General features: G+C 33.2%; 1 protein-coding gene across 2 annotated transcripts in view; it reads right to left on the bottom strand.

Annotated features, from left to right (window-relative positions):
• The window catches only part of LOC134229339 (neuroligin-4, X-linked-like), a 59447-nt gene extending 41102 nt beyond the window's left edge, over positions 1 to 18345 (bottom strand). Inside the window, exon 1 of one of the 2 annotated variants that reach the window (XM_062711080.1) lies at positions 17864 to 18345. In XM_062711080.1, the coding sequence (XP_062567064.1) occupies positions 17864 to 18299 (436 nt within the window). In that variant the 5' untranslated portion in view covers positions 18300 to 18345. Of the gene's footprint in view, positions 1 to 385; positions 793 to 17863 lie in introns of those variants that run through there. The other variant, XM_062711079.1, reaches the window with a different exon arrangement.
• Positions 18346 to 19432: the final 1087 nt, after the last annotated feature.

Below are 19432 nucleotides of genomic sequence, written 5' to 3' on the forward strand. Positions count from 1 at the left end.
ATAAACAGCTGATTCCGAGCAGCTCCTGGAAGTTACGCTGCCGTTTGAGGGGCGTTCACCTTAACAACAGCAATAATTAAATTTTACATTGTTTACATTCGCTATGTCCTACTGTACCAAGAAAACATAAAACTTACAGATGCTTGGAAAAGGTATTATCTATGATTTATTTTGTTGTATTTTGTTAACTTCATGGGTAAAAAAAAAAGTATTTCAATTAATTTCCACAACTCAATAAATCCTAAAATGTGAAGCATAAAATAAAGTTCTTATAGATATATATAATATATAAACGTTTGTTTGATTTTAGCAGAACTGCACATACTGGCAAAAATCTAAAAATGCATTTGAATGATAATGCACTTTGTAGAATAAATTAACTCACCTTGATAAGGAATGTATAAGTTTACATTATGACAATCTTCCCTTTTGTAAACCAGTCTATACACAAGATTCTCATAGAATCTTGGCTTAGCGTCCTTGACAACCCCGATATTTTCTATTCCAATCTGCGTACAAGCAAAATCAAAATTCGTGGACTCTTTGATTGTATTTATCCCATCAGGACAGCTTTGTTTTTTTATGATCATTGGAAAGGCACGATGCTGAGAAAAACGGTCACTCTCTTTGTAGGAGACTCCAAGGACAGCCTCGATGTCGGGAAGAATGCTCGAGGGCCGGAAGTGCACCACCACCCCTCTAAGGTTACAGCTATCAATTCTATATACCCTCTTGCCTCTCTTCAACTTTTCCATTATTAGAGCATACGATGACATCAATAGTAAACCTATTATAATTTGTCCAAGTAAACAGCTGAACAGAGTCATTTTCTCAACAGATCGACCACATGGAAGAAGGAATATGCAAGTAGACTTCTAGGATAACTTGTAAAGCGGTTGCGACTTTTACAAGCCTGGTGTATACTTAACTGCTAGCAAATGGGTTTTGCTGTCAACACTTGTACCCATGATGTCCGTTAATGTCAGACATCACGCTCACAAAATTTGTAACTTTCCCATTGTATAGTTGATCTATTCTTAGCTAGTGTTAACCATTCTAACAAGTAAATAACTATTACCACTTCCGCTAATACGCAATCAGTGTGCCTTAAAATTACGATAGTTCAGCGAACTGGTTATGATCGAGATTTAGTAGATTCATATTGTGCTCACATGTGCTCAGTCAATCAAACATGTAGGCCTATTTATTTGAAACTTATTTTATTGATCTCATTCGCACTGCTTGTTGTGTTTATTTACAAGAAATATATGTGATGTTTGCAAACATTGCAATTCAATGCTCAATTCTATACAAATTGTTCCCACACCATTTTTAAAAGATAATAAGTTGAAAGGTCAACTTAATTCAAAGGGAAATAACGCTTAATTCTCATACTATATGATGCATAAAAAGTGTGTTCTTTCTTCTATTTTACAAGTTTTTCTTGTTTTGTGTTTTTATTAATGTGACTTTTATAATTCTGAAGTAACCCGTTGGTTCATTAAATTTCATTTTCAAGCAAAGAAATACTTGACATAGTGATTCAAAAAAGATTTTAGTCACAAAAAGATCAAGGCTTGCATTCCACCACACTTTAAGTTGGAGTTCTCATCCTGTGTTTACATGATTTATTCTAATGCATTAAAAAAATTAATAATTAAATAACCATTACCTTTCTGCTAAGGCGCAATCGTTGTGACTTAAAATTACGATTCAGGTAACCGGTAATGATAGATCTTTAGTTGATTAATTCATTGATATTCTGCTCACATGTTCAGTCACTAAGACATGTGTCTTATAGAAATCCAGATCTTCCAACAATCTGACAGAATTACGATGAGTTTCAATGGTGTCCACTTGATCATGAAATACATGGAGATAAAGAACAGTATTCAAGCTCAAAAGTGCATGAAACAATACAAAGTAGGAGCAAAGCAAACAGGGACCTCCAAAATATCTAGAGAGAGGATCAGGTGTCACGGGGGAGTGAGCATCCCCTGTTGACCGGTCATTATATCATTCGGTCCATCTTGAAGTAAAAGTTATTTAAATTTAACATGTTATATTGAAACACAAAAGAAACGCAACAAGCAGTTTTCTACAAATATATGGCCTTTTTAACTAAAAAATTGATTTTTAATAATGAATACAATTAAGCTTCAGAGTTTTGATAAAAAATGTTTAAAGAAAGTAACGGAGTGCAAGACAGCCATGCACAACAATTGAAGCTTGATTTTCATGACGCAGTAGGTTCATCAATCTCCAGAACTGAGCGAAAGAAATATTTTCTGCCATTTTTAAATGTCTGTTTTTTAGACGATGAAGTCGATTTTTTTCTAACCTAGCGCAGTGAAGTAACACTTAGACTTCCGGAATTTACATAGCGAAACATCACTGCATGGCGTATGATGAACAGATACAAACCCTCTAAACCCCATATTTTGGTCAAATGTTAATGTTAAACATGCTATTTTTTATCTCTGTTAACCGGGCTATAACTTATGACATGACAATCATTCAGCCTTAAATTATTGTTACTTGCAAAGTTGAAATATACGTACTCTTTAGATATAAAATTATATCCTTTATATTATTTCCCCCTCTTTTTGCTTTTCGGTTTATTTAATATGAAGTTTTATCCCTCAACAATATTTTATTAGATTTTGAATTCTTTCATACTGAACTTGAAAAAATTAAAAAGCACTGTAGATTCCAGTAAATCTGACTTTGAATGTTTTATTAAGGAGAGACAGCAATGGCAATTTAACACCTTTTATGGTGAACGTATTGATTACAATATTTCTTTCGACAAGGCTCTTTGATTATTAAAAAATATGGCCTTATCACATTTGATTGATTGATTGATTGTATACTGTTTAAAGTCCCTCTCCAGAATATTTCACTGATATGGAGACGTCACCATTGCCGGTGAAGGGCTGCAAATTTAGACCTATGCTCGGCAGTTACGGCCTTTGAGCAGGGAGGGATCTTTATCGTGCCACACCTGCTGTGACACGGGGCCTCAGTTTATACGGTCTCATCCGAAGGACCGCCCCATTTAGTCGCCTTTTACGACAAGCAAGGGGTACTGAGGACCTATTCTAACCCGAATCCCCACCGGGCTTATCACATTTGATTTCATACGCAAGAGCGTAATCTGCATACGGATAATTTCTACATACCGGGTACGTTTGTATGAATGTATCTTACAGTCATTAGAATTTATTCAAGATGGACTCCCCAGCTGATTCGATACGCATGAAAATGTTCGTTATTTTTTAAACGAGGCAAACAATTTGATGAAACAAAGATATTAGCATTCTCGTTTAAAGCCAAAATTTCGAAATGATTTTCGAAACAAAGGCCTTGTGAGAAAACAAATTCTATCATTAACTTGAACTCTGGCTAATGTTTTTCATAAAAAAATGTTAGACCATTAGTTATTTACACATTTACATGTGTATTTGAACTTATTTCCCCGTTTACAAGGTCATGACACGAAACACTCGTCAGGTGTGACCGGTCAACATGGCAAACTTACTCCTACTTGGCACCTTATCAACCTTCTAATGCTTATGGATGTTCGTAATTGCTCTTCTATCGATTCTTTTCTGTTGTTTATATATTGTTTACGATGCCTGTTGTTCCCACCCCTACTCTATTTGATGATGCAGGGTCGAGTACTTGCAAATTCCACGATTTGGATGATAAATTGACGACGGATTTTTCCGTTATTTCCCGATCATTACAAGAAGCACACAGCGGGTGTGACCGGTCAGCAGGGGATGCTCACTCCTACATGGCACCTGAACCCACCTCTCATATTTTGGGGGTCCATGTTTGTTCTGCTCCTATTTTGTATCGTTTTATGGACTTTAGATCTTGATTACCAAGTAATATTCGTTATCTCCATATGTTTCATTAACTTATTTGGTCAGATTATTTGGGAAGCCACCTCCAACTTTTAAAACCGTTGCTACTGGTTTGTGTACCTTGTAATCGCGAACACCAATCGACACGTGTCGCGAAGACACCTGTTACAGTAACAGTATATTTTTTGCATATTATATGTGATTTGAGAGGATTTTCTAACTGAGGGGAACAATGGACTGCGGTCAAGCATGTACATACACATAGTCTCCACAAACTCAGTTGAAATTCAGACGATGATTTGATTTTTAAAAAAGAATAATTAATAAAACCTGTATATAATATTAGAAATAATAAAATAATTGTGAACTTATTGAATATATATCATGATTAAGTTGTTTAGAAAAATTCCTGTATTAAATTGTTTTTCAGTTTTATCAGAAGTTTCTCCTTAACTGCTGTTATTATTTTAAGGAGGAAGAGTAAATAAAGAGGCTTGATTAAACATTTACTAGAAAGACAAGATAATTTCAGTTTGTCAGATTTTAAAAGGATAAGAAATCCAGTAGTATGGTATATTATTCAAATTCAATTTTATATATACTGAAATGCACGTTGTATTGCGTTGACCTCGGTTGTATCAAAATTGGTGCCTGATTCGGAGTTCGAACAGCATCAAAGATTGTATTAACCAATATGCCTTTTTGTAAATCTTAATCATGAGAGAATTCAAATAATAAGTTCAAGTTAAGACCAATTTTTTTTTATTTCAGGGGGTATCAATTCATTAAATCTTAATTGCATAAAAATTAAGTTTAACGCAGTTAATTAAATCAGGTACGCACTGAAAATACTTTGATTCTGTATACCTTACGAGGCAAACCATTGATTGGCCAAAGGCTAGTTGCTACGAAAGCTTTTCATGACAGCAGCAGGAGTTTCCTCGCTTTATCAACGAGTCAGTTGAAGTGCATTAACTTTGTGCAGTAGTTGATGTTAAAGCCTTAATAAGGTTCATATTAAACTTTCTTCAATTAGTCGAATATTTGGCTCATGTACTCTGGACCCAAATGTTAGTTATTTACATTACGTTTCCTTAAAATTTAATTACAGTGCAAATAATCATGCAGCTTGCATTGATTGTTTTAATATATCTTGATTGTGTTACAATAATGACTAAGCTAGGGTGTTTTGAATAATAATAATAGATGCTAGTACTGTTAAATGTGTTTTTAAAACTAAAAAAATCGTTTCAGCAGCGAAATGGCACATTTTCACAACGAAATTGGTACTGTGAAGTCTATTTACCTCATTTTGAGAGAGACAAGCTTTGAAAGTACTGCATGTTGATTTTGAAATAAAACAAATACTTAGTTTGGATTAATTTAATGAAAATGTACGTTATTTCATTTCCCTTGCAGTAATTGTTTACTCAAAATCTTTAAAAAATCTAAGAAATTGCAATCGGTTACAAGTGCATGAAAAGAGCTTTTGTTTCTCTGGGATGGGTTAACAATGCCAGCAGAAGGCCTATACCTTCCAATTAATGTGTAAATATAATTTTAGTATTCCGAAAAAAAATCTATTTATGTAGAAATTTATAATTTTTCTTGGAAAAATGTACTGTATACAGCTGTATATGGGGGTAAGAACATTAGTAATAAAAATACCAGATATTATTTTTTCTATGAGACCAACGCAATATTGAATACAATCCACAATGCCTGACGAAAAGAGGCATTAAAATAAAATACGTTTGTAATATGAACCTTCACTGGATGGACAAGTATTTATCGGAAAGATGTGAATGAAATATATGAAGATAACAAACGGTACTCATGCTTGAGCTCAAAATACAAATCAGTAGAATAAACACGTACCTCTAAAACATCACAGGTGGGATCAGGTGTTATGGAGGAGTGAGCATCCCCTGCAGACCATTGTCGACGGTGTGCTTAAATCGGGAAACAACGTTTGAACCCATCGACAATTCAGTGTGTGAAAATGGCATAACAATTATCATGAAAAATGTTTGCAGCATTTAACTGATCCAATGACACATTGTATTTGCTGACAAGGTCATTGTATCGACCATCGAACTTACGAAATGATGACTTTAAACAAGACTGTCAATATTCTTGTTTCATCAATTTTTTTTATTATTATCTATTGCTCATACTTTGGGCATGTATTTGAGTATCGAATCAGCTGAGAGATATTAACCCTGTATGCAGGTGATGAGGGTATATTTTAAATTATTTAAGTAAGGGAAGTTGACTATTGAAAAGTTAAAAGATCATCACCTTTATCATTAACCTTTGTTGTTAGGTTATTTTAACATTTTTTTCCCTGGTAAAATAAACAAATATAAAACTGAAGTGTCGGACTCTGTAGTACACTGTATCTTTATTTGCAACCTCACTGGGATATAATATCGTGTCGATATATGAATGGAAAACTATTGTTATTTGATAATTCGCCGTCGATATATCTAAATGTAGAGTTGAAGGCAACATTACATGTATAAGATTTTGAATTAATACTGCTTCATATAAATACAAAAAATGTATACAAATATCAGGGCACAATTGGTTACCATGAGAATTTTAACGGATTGTTGGGAGACCTCTGGCCCCAGGATCATGAAACATATATTTAAGCTTAAGTCAAAATATTCATGTTGAATTAGAATTTTGATTAGGTCACGTAGACGAAAATAAAAATATTTTTTTAATATCGCTTTACGAAAGGGTTGTTATCTGCAAAATTAGAGATTTGCTCATTTTACAGGCGATTAAAAATTTGCCTTAATTCTAAGTCTGTTTCATGATCCTGGGGCCTGGTATCCGAAAACACATACTTGTAGATACATATTGTCAATCAGAAGCTGGGGCATCTTTTTAATATCAACTTCAATGTACATAATTATATTTGTGTGTAAAGTCAGAATTTATTTTTTCAAGAAATATAATGTAATTTTGCAAAGGGCAAGTCGTATGTTTTGGTCAGATTTTATAATTTTAAAGTTTCAAAACGTTTCCAAGAATGTTTTAGTATCCATTTCTGATTTACACCACATCAATTATAATTTTGCAAAATACTCATGAAGTTTCTCCTTCACAGTCGTTAAAATTTTACTGAGGAGAGAAGAAAGAGGCTTGGCAGAGCATTTGCTGGAACACGTCATGTATGTTTCTTTGAAAAGATTTTAGGATGTTTCAGAATCCAATATACATATATATGGTAATTCTAATTCATTTTGTTTGTTAGAAATATTAAAAATATTCAAAACTGAAATACATTTATGATTTTGAAAAAAGGGAACTATTAGTATAAACTTGATTTCATTACGTAAAATTAAATCACAGTTCCTATAAAATAAAATTAAAATAACAAACCCTACAAGCAAAGACAATGCTGTTCCCTGCTTTATAAGCTGGGACCAGTACATACTGACCATGAAAGCTGTCTAATTCTTTATGTACTTCTGAATCAGTGAACACAGAAGGATAGATGCGTGGTTTTCATTTTGCACCATATTGTTGTGTCATAAAATATACTTTTAAGGTATAGAGATCTTTACTCAATATATTTGTTAACCAAAATATATATTGTTACACAAACTTCGTGGAAAAAACCTTCAAAAAATAGATTCAAGATCCACTCATGTCTAAAATGTTTTTGTTGAATAATATAAGAAAATTGCCATTTTGCCCTTTCGGTGTCTGTGAGCTTTTTCTCATACAAATAATTTCAAACTTTGTGAGAATTTTGCAAAGTGTAAAGATTTTACTGAATGTATACTTAAACATTAGATAAAATATACATAGTTCATACTGTTTATAGAGCTATAGGTATTTTCCACGCCTTGCTAACCAATAATATTTCTGATATTCATTTAAAATGTATTCCTATGCCCAGAATAAGACAATGACTCAGTTCTTTCAATAAAGTTTTTCTTGGTTAATTTTATACGTCAGACATCATAGTCATTCTAGTTTTATTATATTGTATACAATTTGACCGTAAAATTACGTGATCTATGAACATAAATTCTTATAGCGTAACCAACTTAAGTTTGTATTTATGATGCAATAAATCGAAAATAGACAAATCAAGAAGCACGTGGTTTTAATCAATGTTGTATTGCAGCGATTTATGTATCTATATAATTTTATAGGAGCAATTTCCATCTTACGATTCATGCTTCATAGTTTGTGACATTGCAGTGAGTGACATAAATGAATATATGTTGCTATTATGTTGTAAATTATGAGCTAATGTTCATCTGACATTCATCTAGATGAACTATCTTTCTTAATCAAAATCTACATGATTTTGTACAGATCATTAAAAGGTCGGAATATGCTGCTTTAGAGCTTTCTCTTGGTTTGTTGTATTATCTGTCCAGAACAGAACCATCAAAAAGAAATGGAGTGATTTTGGTCGCACCTCCAAAACAAATAAATTTATTTTAAATTCATTTATTTTAATGAAATGCAGCTAGATATTATATTATTGTAAAAAGATTTCCATAATAGAATCCACACCAAACAAGCTCATTACGCATTTATTTAGAAAATAGCTTTAAAAAAGACTCACTTATCCAAGAGCATCTCCCTCTTCCCCTTTTTTGTCGGGTAAAGGTCAGACCTTGAGGTTCACAAACGCATTTTCAACCGGTATAAAATTCAAAACCGGAGAGGATAATAGGCTTCCTCCCTGTACGTATGTCTGTCCATTCATCTGTCAATCTGTCATTTTTTTTTTATATGCTTGCAAATATGCTTGGGCTATTTCTTTATATGTTTGTGTACATTAAATTATTAATCGAATCTGCATTTAATTGTGCTTGTTTTTTTTTCAACAAAAGCTCTCCCCTTTTTAAGGGAACCAGATAACACTTCCAACCTAGGTAGTAATTCAAAACTTTCGTTATGAATGGGGAAAAGTGAAACGTACCAGTCAGATGTTAGTATGATAACACATTTTTTGAAGCAATTTTTTTACGCAAATGTTCACATACATGTAACAAGATTCCAGTTAGAGTAAAAACCATCTCCACATTTGAATACTAATATACTCATTTAAGTTAGCTTAATAATCTTTTTCTATCATAATTCCATCCAAATAATTTCAACAATAAGCAATGCATTCGCTTATTGGCAAACCTATTCAAAGTTGAATAGTTGTTAGGCGGGGTTAAATAATGTACTGCATGCAACACGAAACAAATATAATTATTATGAATATATTTTAATTTGTGAACCACTAGTATTTGAAATCACCCTGATTTTACACAAAAGTATTCTGATATTGATATTGTAAACACTGCAGGAGTTCCTTGTTGACAAAGTAAATGTAGTCTTCGGAGACCAAGTCCTCAAACTGTCAGAATTACAATGGGCATTAACTGTGCTCCTTCATTAGCTGACCTTATTTTATATTCCTATATAAAAGAATGTATTCAAAACTTCAGCATTTAGATTTATCTAGCTGGTTGAATATTAAGTAACAATATTAATGTTTTCATTCATGTGTCGATTCGATGTATACCAAGTTATTTGAACTTACATAAAACACAGCAAAATGTGTTTCATATTTGGGTGATTTATTGACTGTAGATTATAAGGGCTACCTAAGAACTAAATTCTATGCTTAAAGAGATGAATTCAGCATTTCCATCGTAAAAATCCCCTTTATATGTAGTAATATTCCGCTTTTAAACACCTCATTTATTGTCTCTTCACTTAAAGTCATTTTTAATCTCTCACATACTTCTCTTTTGAAATTTTTACTGTCATTGCAATTTTAAGGTGCTATTTTTGAGTTGTAATATTAAAAATTATTTAAACTTTGTCTAAAATATTTTTTTAAAATTGATTTATTATGCGAAGATCATTTGTATCTTCAGATTCAGTAGTATAAGTGACGTTAAATGTAGCTAGACTGGTCGTCCACTGCTTCCTCGGGTTAAAAGGTTGATAACCAATCTTGACCGAAACAATTACTACTAATTAGGGAAATAAATAACTTTATAAAGATACAAATTTTGCAGAAATACCAATAAATGGAAGTTAATGAATGGAAAGATGCTAATGAGAAGAAGCAAGGAGGATTGTCCTTTTATTCCGCTTTCTATCATTACGTATGAACAGCAAAATGAATATGGAAATAAAATGTTGAATGTATATGTTGAAAGTTTAAGCAATTGTGTCCCATAATCGAAGATTCGGGGATACATTTTTGCACTGTCCGTCTGTCTGTTGTGATAATAAACATTTTTTTTTTAAATTATCACAAAAGATGTTATTTACCACTTCATATGCATTTCATGTATTTTAACAGACCCCGTTACTTTAACTCTTCTCTGACATCTGATCTTATCTCTGTTGTTTTCATGAAATATACATGTATGGAGATAAAGAACATGGAGATAACGAACAGAATTCAAGCTCAAACGTCCATGAAACAAATACTAATTTGAAGCAGAGCAAAACGGGCCTGTAATTCGTCAAAATTGGGATAAGGTACCTTGAAGGAGTGAGCATCCTCTGCCGACCGGTCACATACACCCGCTGTGTGCTCCTTGTCATGGTCGGTAAATAATGGAAAAATCCGTTGAAAATTAATTGTGTGTAAAAAATGGCCTAACTATTAGAATGAAAAACGTTAGTCAGCTTTTCACTTAAAATGATAAATTGTATTTGCTGACAAGGTCATTGTATCGACCATAGAACATACATATAAGAAATGATGACTCTTGATATTCTTGTTTCATCAACTTGTTTGCAATTGTCAGTAATTTACCTCGTTTTAGAATTTTTTCATATATAGACCATATTCTTGCCTATCGAATTAACTGAGAGATGTAAACCTCGTATGCAGAAGATGAAGGTATATTGCTGCTTAAATAAGGGTAGTTTACGATCGAAAAATTAAGGTCCTCACATTTAAGGTGTCCATCTTTTCTCTGCTTGCAGTCAGCATTGTTATAATGGATTTTAGATGGATTTATGTTTGTTATTTTCATATTTCTTGTATGTTTCATATCTAATTTTTATAAGAATAATGTCGCCAATATGAACCTCTAAAATCCGAGGTGGCATCAGGTGCCATTGAGAAGTAAGCATAACTTATCGCCCAGTCCCATCCGCCGATTGCCTCTTATCATGACCATCGCTGCGAAACGAAACAATTGGTATTGCGATCAAAATTTAGATTTAGCCATTTACACTAAGGTGGCAGAGGATAGTTTTTTGTAATCAAAACGTTTGACTGACGGTTCACTTAATATTGAGCTGCTTTTAAAATGTGCATTGAAAATTTTTAAATTCCCTCTACATGTAATAATAGTATGATGTAGTCCCTTGAGGAATTTGAAGCTTTTAAGAATAAAATATGTACAACTTACACAATGAGCCCTAAAGATGGCGCAGGGGCAATATCAAAATTTCATGTGAATCAAGCCTATTTTCACCATTTCGCCGCAGCCGCAACTGCATCCAGGCCCGTGCTCATAACCTAAGCTACCACACAAATTGCAGAATAACATTTGTACATACCAATAAACAGCAAGAGATAATGGCTCAACCACCTCGTTTTCAAGCTACAATTCATCCTATGAACCCGCCCCGCTTTTCTGTTGAAATACCGGTAGAGTGAGTTTTGAGCTTAGTTTCGTATTTCTAGCCCATATCCCATATACAGTAGTACCGGTAGAGTGAGTTTTGAGCTTAGTTTCGTATTTCTAGCCCATATCCCATATACAGTAGTAGTGACACTAAAGTGTCATATTTCAATAAAATATACAAGGCCACCAATTCCTTCCAAATACACCCATAAAATATTCTAGCTATAAAATTACCTATAATATGCATTCAAACCTCAGGTTTCTCTATTTTTGACCAGTACTTTATTTGAAACTATCCTCTGCCACCTTAAGACTTAAGTCTGTCTTGAGATTAAGATAGATTTTAATATTTCATAGATATAGGATTTTTTTATGTAACAGCTATAGTGCAATCTTACAATAATTTTCGGTCTTAAGACATCTTAATTATAAGATTATGACCTGAAATGGGTCCCTTGTTATCTTATATCCAAAGATCGATAAATCTTCTTATCTTAGAATTTATAAATCGGGTCTCTACTTTTAATTTAAGTGCCTATAGCGCTTAGCAAAGAAACTAGGGCTATATCTACATGTACTTTATATCGACTTCGGTTATTCAAGGTCAATGTTTGCACTCATGACCTTCGATCATGGAGCAGATGACCATAAGAGCTACGGAACTAATAATAATACCTGGTGTTTTAAGAGGTTCGTATTTGCTATGTTCCCCACACATATGTTGTTTCAAATGACGTTTAAACTTGGTTACTGTATATTATCTCCATATTTCATTCTGTTGTTTCAGAAAAGGATCTGATCTGAGATTAATCAAATGAAAAAGATCAGGGGAATTAGATAAGATTCAGATTACACAAATTTGATCAATATCCCTTCCTTTCCTCTTTTCCTTTGTTAATAGTAAGAATTCATGGATTATGCAATAGCTTATCAGTTTGTCAAGAAAAGTTACTGTAACATAGGTTGAATTTACCATGTTCTCCGAATTTTTGTCTTGTACTAAATCTGAATAGAAGTGTATTACCTTCTGACTGCATAATTCTCGGTTATAACTATAGTCTGTTCACAAGAAAGTCACGTACCTTGTACTTAAAACAAGGGTTTGAAATCCTTATAATCGTGGGTCATCAATAATAGAAAAGGTGTCAAGTATTGACCTAATTGAAGATGGAATGGAGGGCTTTGGATAACCAACATCCCCTTTCAAAGAAAACCTTGAATAAAAGATTTTTTTTCCAAAAAAAAAAAATCTCCAGGGACTTTTCTTGTAAGAGTTCCTTTTAGACAAGAAATAATTATTAGCTAGCGGGGATTTTCCATGCTTTCACAAATTAAATCTAAATAAGTGTCACTCTCCCTTGTAAAAAGTCACTATCTTTTGCCAGAAGATCACATAGGTAATTTCATTTAAGAACTTTTGAGTCCAGGGTCGACATGATTGGTAGATGCCAAAGGATATATGTATAAACTGGAAAAGCAGCTCTTGTGTGCACTTTTAAAAGGATTAAAATCAGCATTATCGAACGAAGAATGTAAAACGAAGAAAAGGCGCCAATTTGATAATTATTTATTATATTAATAATATAAAACGGAAATATTTTAGTTTATATTGAATTTTTTTCGGCACATTGGGTAAATTAAATTTTACTTGATGAAAAATATATCTGCGTGTGGTTGATTTTTAGGACATTTGACACGAAATCATGAAAAAGTTACCACTTTCAAAGCACCCTAAAACCAAAGCATTGTTGAAACTCGGAGTGAGAGTAGGTCCGAAAGATACCGAGCATCATGTAGCTAATGCCCACGTTTCCATTCTATCAACATTTTAGAAAATATTTTATTCTTAAACATATTTTAAAATTAATGGCAATCAAGAGAATCCACAACAAATACACTTCATGTAATTGGTTATCTTGATTTTGAGAAAAAAAACCTTTGCTTATACCTATTTGCTTTTAAAATTCTTTACGAGGGCTGTTCAATAAATAATGTCATCGATGCTCGGAAAGAAACATAAAACACTTTTCAATGATTTTGTCCTAATGGTTTCAATTAGATATTCTCTTTTAATTAAAATACATGTCCTTAACATTTTTATTCAATTTCTAATTGTTTTAGAACACATTTTTGAGTATGGCCCTTCGCATACTGGAATATGGCAGATTCCATGATTTCCTGTACATGTTTCTTTTTCTGAAAGGTGACTTTTCAAATTTGGGAAATAAAACAAGTCAAAGGTTGAAAGATCTGGTGAATATTATTGGTGTGACAAAACATCAACTTTCTGTTTAAACCAAAACTCTTTATCTCTTCATGGCCTTTGGGTTTGGACGCTGTCATGAAGGAATTTAATGTAGTGGATTCCCGATTCTGGTTCCTTCCTCTCATAAGCCTTTCGATTTTTTGCAAAAAATTTGCTTTCTAGACTCCTCCAGAAAATGAACTGCCTCCCCGAATAAGATTTGAACAACAAGACCACTAATATTTAAGAAGCATTTACACCTGTTTTTGTGCCCTCCCAATTCTTTGTTCTTCTCAGGCCTTTGCTGTTTTGTCAAGTGCATCTTTTTTTAATGTAAATATGTTTTGAGGGTTTAAAGCAATTGATTCAAGTTTCATTATCTGTTTGAATTTCAGACAAACGTGGATAAGTACAAAAATAATTGTTTAGATATACTCTTACATGCTGTCGTATTCATTCATTTTTCAAAACATAGGGTGACCTTTGAGTATTCATCTTTTTTCCTGTTAAATGTTTCTTTAAAACATTGTGAACTACCCCCAATGTGTCTTAGAGTCAATAAAACATAATCAGTGATAATTTGTTGAATTTTCGCAATTCTGTAAGCCTTTGTCGCCAAAGACAGTACCCATTTTTGATGCCCATTTTATCATTTTTATTCATTGAAATCCACTTGCTTATGTGTGTATGAAACAACATTGGTTGCTGTAAACAGCAGCTTTAATGAATGGTTTAATTTCACTCTTATAGTTTACTGATTCTTTACCATTCATTTTAATGCAGTGTATCGTATAGCCCTTGATTTCTAGCTTCCCACGATGAAACTTTGTGATGAAAAGTGGTTACATAAACTGTTATTAATTCATTAAAGATTCAATATTGAGAGAAAGTCAAGCTTAATGTCATATGACCTCTATGTTGTATGTCATAATGACATTATTTATTGAACAGCCCTCGTACATATTAGGAAAGGTAGGTTTCATCCAGAAAAGACCCACTAAAATTTGACAATTTGTACACACTAAGCTTAGTTTTATCGAAATTGCTAAATCTGCAAAGAATCTTTAAGGATACATGTATGAAATATTTTGTTTCTCTTGCAATTGAAGAATTTGATAATTATGTTATTAATGTTAAGCTCTACTGATTAGAAGTGTTTGGAAATTCCGAGAAGAGAGAAAAAAAGATAGAGGCATTACATGTAACCTCAGTGCTTATATTCCCACTAGTTGTTTGCTCTAAGAAGTAGGCCTAAAGTTCTGTCAGAAACTGTCATTCTTTCTATTTACTTAAAACTCAAAGATCAAAGTATCCATATCGCTCTCGAGGGAAAATTCGTAAAGCTTTATTTCAAAAGAAATGAAAGACTCTAGAGTAATACATCAACAAACAGATACTTTAAATTCATTTTAATTGTTAAACAAGTAACATTTCTAAAAAATATCAATAAAACTTTCGAGTTCAATCGTCAACTTTCGTGATGTAGTGCAAAAGAGCAAATATGCATATGTCTGTTCACACATTCAGTGCTTATTGTTTCTGAACGGAAAAAGACCTCTCAGACGTTTCAGATAATAAAATATTGTCTGACGTTTATTCAGAAGAGACATTAGTCTTCTTTTGAACTTGATCAGTGCAATTTACGTGTACTTAACATTCACTGGCGTGACTCTTTGCATGCAAGTACTTGCATCTTAAATGTGCGTGTGTTTTCGTAGGCGCAATGATCAAGGGCATTTTAATGTGAATTACATAAGTTTACATTACAAGTTGTAGAACTCATCAGAAACATCACAGGTTGTTTAACACATCGATGTTAGTTGTTGTTATATTATATTTACTAAACTAGTCTCATTTAATAATTAAACCTCTTGTTAATAAGCGAGTATTACATTTAGTTCAACAATATTGTTGTTCAACCATAAAATATGTTCTATGGACTTTTTTGCAGCAATAATATTGTTATCGTCACATATTTCATCTAAATAAGTGAAATAATCACGTGAAATAATTATAGTATATAACTTATATTGCTTAATTCTCCTGCAATTGACTAAACTTAGAAGTGAACACGTTTATAGCAAGGCATTGTAAGACTCATTTGCAAGTATAAATATCTTGTGCTTTTTTCACGAATCATTCGCCGTACTACTTTTATTGACACAGATTAGAACATTTCGTATATGAATCCTCCTAGCAATAAACTATAATACCAATCGAATTTATTTGAAAATTTCATTAATAAATTTTAGAAACACGAAACGCGTGATCATTAATTGACATTTTCATGTGTAGGTCAAATGATGCAAGAAGATAAAATGTCTGTATATCGTAAAATGCACCAGGAAGGATAATGCACTATTCTCTGTAAATAGATTTTCCCACTATTTTTAAATTAACAGGTACCCCAGCAAATGAGAGCACTGAGGGTTAACATTAATGGCACTCTAGCATGCCCCTTTGACGCGCATTTTTTTCCTTTGTAGGTTTTTATCACTCAGCGAATTACCAGTAAAGTAAATCCATGTCGCAGCATCGATCTTGCTAATGTGTCGACAGACCACCTTAATTGTAAACAAACACACTGATTGGGAAAATAAGCTATAAACAAGACCATTGTCCGTAAAAAAATCATGTAGATGAAGTACTTTGTGTTTCTTTTTTGAGCATTTATGCCTTAAAAACGGTAATGACCGATCTTTTGAAATGTTCAGGCTTAACAAGCACTAATGACCCAATCGTCGAAAGGTTCAATAAGCTTGTGTGAAAATTGATTTAAGTGCGATGTATCCCACTGTGTCAATATGAGATGAATTGTGATCTAAAATCTCTTATCAATTACGTTGATTGTTTTATTCCATGATTCAATGCACAGTTTCGGATTGATTGTTTTATTCTATGATTCAATGCACAGTTTCGGATTCACGTGATGGTGAACCTATGGTTTTCAATAACATGCGGACTTGGTTTAGATGTACGGCACACGGGTCATTTGTGAACTTTTATGGAAGTGCACTTCCATGAAACTAAAGTTTGTCTTTAATCAAGTAAAAGTGGCAAGTCTAAACTTGATTTCAATGTCTCCTTCATATGTCAAGAGACTTTTTGGGGTGTAGAGCCATACAAAGGAAAAGAAATGAATTAAGCTTTTTCCCAAATCATGTACAACAGTCTTCCTTTAATAAACAGTATGTCTCCAATGACCCTAGGATTTGCACATTAACGTGTTGAAAAATTTTCTGCTGAATACTTTCTTTCCCCCTTAAATGACATAATTCAGTTTTCATCTCCAGGGCTCAATAGAATATATTACAGATTTACATGCAGTGTCTATTTCTTCTGTTTTATGTTGTGAAAATGGAAACCCAAGGGGACGAACATGCATTAACAGAACTAGTAATTGTAAGAGGGGATATAGACATGATGAATAGTGTTGATGCAGATATAGGAAGTTGGTTGTAATTCCTCTCATGTAATGCTTTGTGTTTTAATTCACACGATATAAAGGTTACCGATTAGTGACGCTTAACTTCACGACTTTGGTATGAGTTATGGTTCCATGAATAAATTTTGGATTTTCGAAATCAAGTTTAGATAAATGAGTGCCGATTCCCAATAATTAAAATAAATCATATCATGCATCTTTTATATATATGCAAACTTCTTTTTAAAGAATTCTCCACAATACTATCTGTTTGAATGTTCACTTAAGACTGTTACTACCCTTTCTTTTCTTTTGTAGTACATCAAATAACCTTAATATTACGGAATATGATTCCATATCGCTAAATGATGGTGTCGCCAATATTTCAAACATAATTATTGTATGTCATCTATATTCACTCCGGTAACAATAACTGGTCAATTTTTAGCAAAAATCGTCAACTTTACTGAGTGCTTAAATGAAGCAATATACAATGTAGGTATCTCATGCAGTATCTCTGCTTTTTTAGGCAATGATTAATATTCTGATTACCAATGCCTCATTATTTTGTTGACATAGAACATCTTGTATTGTACATAGATATTCTAAAAAGGATAGGGATTGACTCTAGATGTACCAGGGTGTTTAAAAACGTTTCCTCAATGCTTTCTGATGTGAATTATCCACTTACCTCTTCTTGCAGTGGGGATGGCTAGGGAGAGCGTAAGGCACGACTCGGACAGGTCATTCTTCTGGAGTAATCCTCGTCTGTTGAGAGTTGTCGCCCTTTTCCAGCACATGTCCTTCACCTTGTAGATCAGACTACCATCCCTCTGGTAACATAGAGGTGGCTCTGATATATATTTCTTTACGGCTTTCGTCCTATTAAGATATTTGTCAGACCTACCGAAATGACTTCGAGGAAGTGCATAGGGTATTCCCAGAATCCTGTCCACAGGATGTAAATTGGTGCTCGGAAACGTTATTAAAAATCCTTTTAAATTTCCTCTTTTGTACGAATATAGATTCCCAATGTCTCTTAAAATTTTTGTATTGCAGATTGAACAAGTGACCATTGTGAAAAACGTAAGCACATAAACACAGATTTTGCTGTGTTTGCCCTTCATATCAAAATGAATTGTATTTCACCGACAAATTGTTGCAAATTCCAATATTAATCTCCATTTAGATAATGGTCAACAAGTTATTTGTCGTGAATTAAAAACAAAAGATGGTCAAACTGAAGGATGCTGTTGATGAAGTGGGGATGTAATTTTACTAATGATCAGCGAATGAAATCAGTAATTCAACTGAAAATGATGCACACGTTCAAAAGCCACCGCGACAGGTAGTCAGCGAAGATCAATACGCTGCCATCTCCCTGTAGATCATACAGTGCTTGTATTGAGCTCTTAGTCTATATTATCCAAAACATATTTTCTGATCGGTCTCATTAATTGGAATCCGACGTGTCGCATGAGCACGCCGAGAGAATTATGATCCCACGAAAAAGTTGTCCGAGAACCTTCGTGCGAGTCCTGTGGCGAGTAGACGACAAGTTCAGAGTTTGCCGGGAAAATCACACTGACTCTTTTTTAAAGCATTCGATCGTTTTTATTCTTTCTGTATAGTAATTGTTTCTGAAATAGGATATCAAGCGAGGACGAGAGGATAACTCGACTAAAAGCAATCGCCCAATTTCTACAGCACAACATAAATATTTCATATCACTATAAGTTCATAGAAATGTAATCACTTGAACCGTTTATAGCTGAATTTTTAAGCTAGTAGAGCGAAGCATTATTTGAGCAATTTCAATTGGATCTCGGAGGGGGACTTTGTCATTACTTGATGCTAGGTCTTGTTTTATTAGGGGTTATTTTATGCAGATGGAAACAAGAATGTGAATGAAATTTATTTTTCTGTTAAACTTGAACATCCCACGGAATCGTAAAAAGGAAAATGGACGGATATAAAAAGCGCATTTCCAAAGGCGAGGATTTGACACCTATGTGCTCAATCGATTGTTGCTTCACAAGTTCTTGTTTCTTTGGCTGGAAAGAAAAAAAAACAACATTAAGGTACGAACATTTAGCTTGGGAAAAACCCCAATCATTAAAAATGAATCATACAAATTTCCTATTAAAGCAAAAAAAAAAAAAAGACTTTTGGCTGATTTTCCGACCAAAAGTTCTGATTTTTAAATTTAACCGTAACTTAGATTGGAGATAAATTTAATTTGACTCTAGGACCAATTCCT

This window comes from Saccostrea cucullata, unplaced genomic scaffold (assembly GCF_032062105.1).
Source record: "Saccostrea cucullata isolate Sc308-1 unplaced genomic scaffold, CSIRO_AGI_Scuc_v1 ctg41, whole genome shotgun sequence".
Classification (NCBI taxonomy): Eukaryota; Metazoa; Mollusca; class Bivalvia; order Ostreida; family Ostreidae; genus Saccostrea; species Saccostrea cuccullata.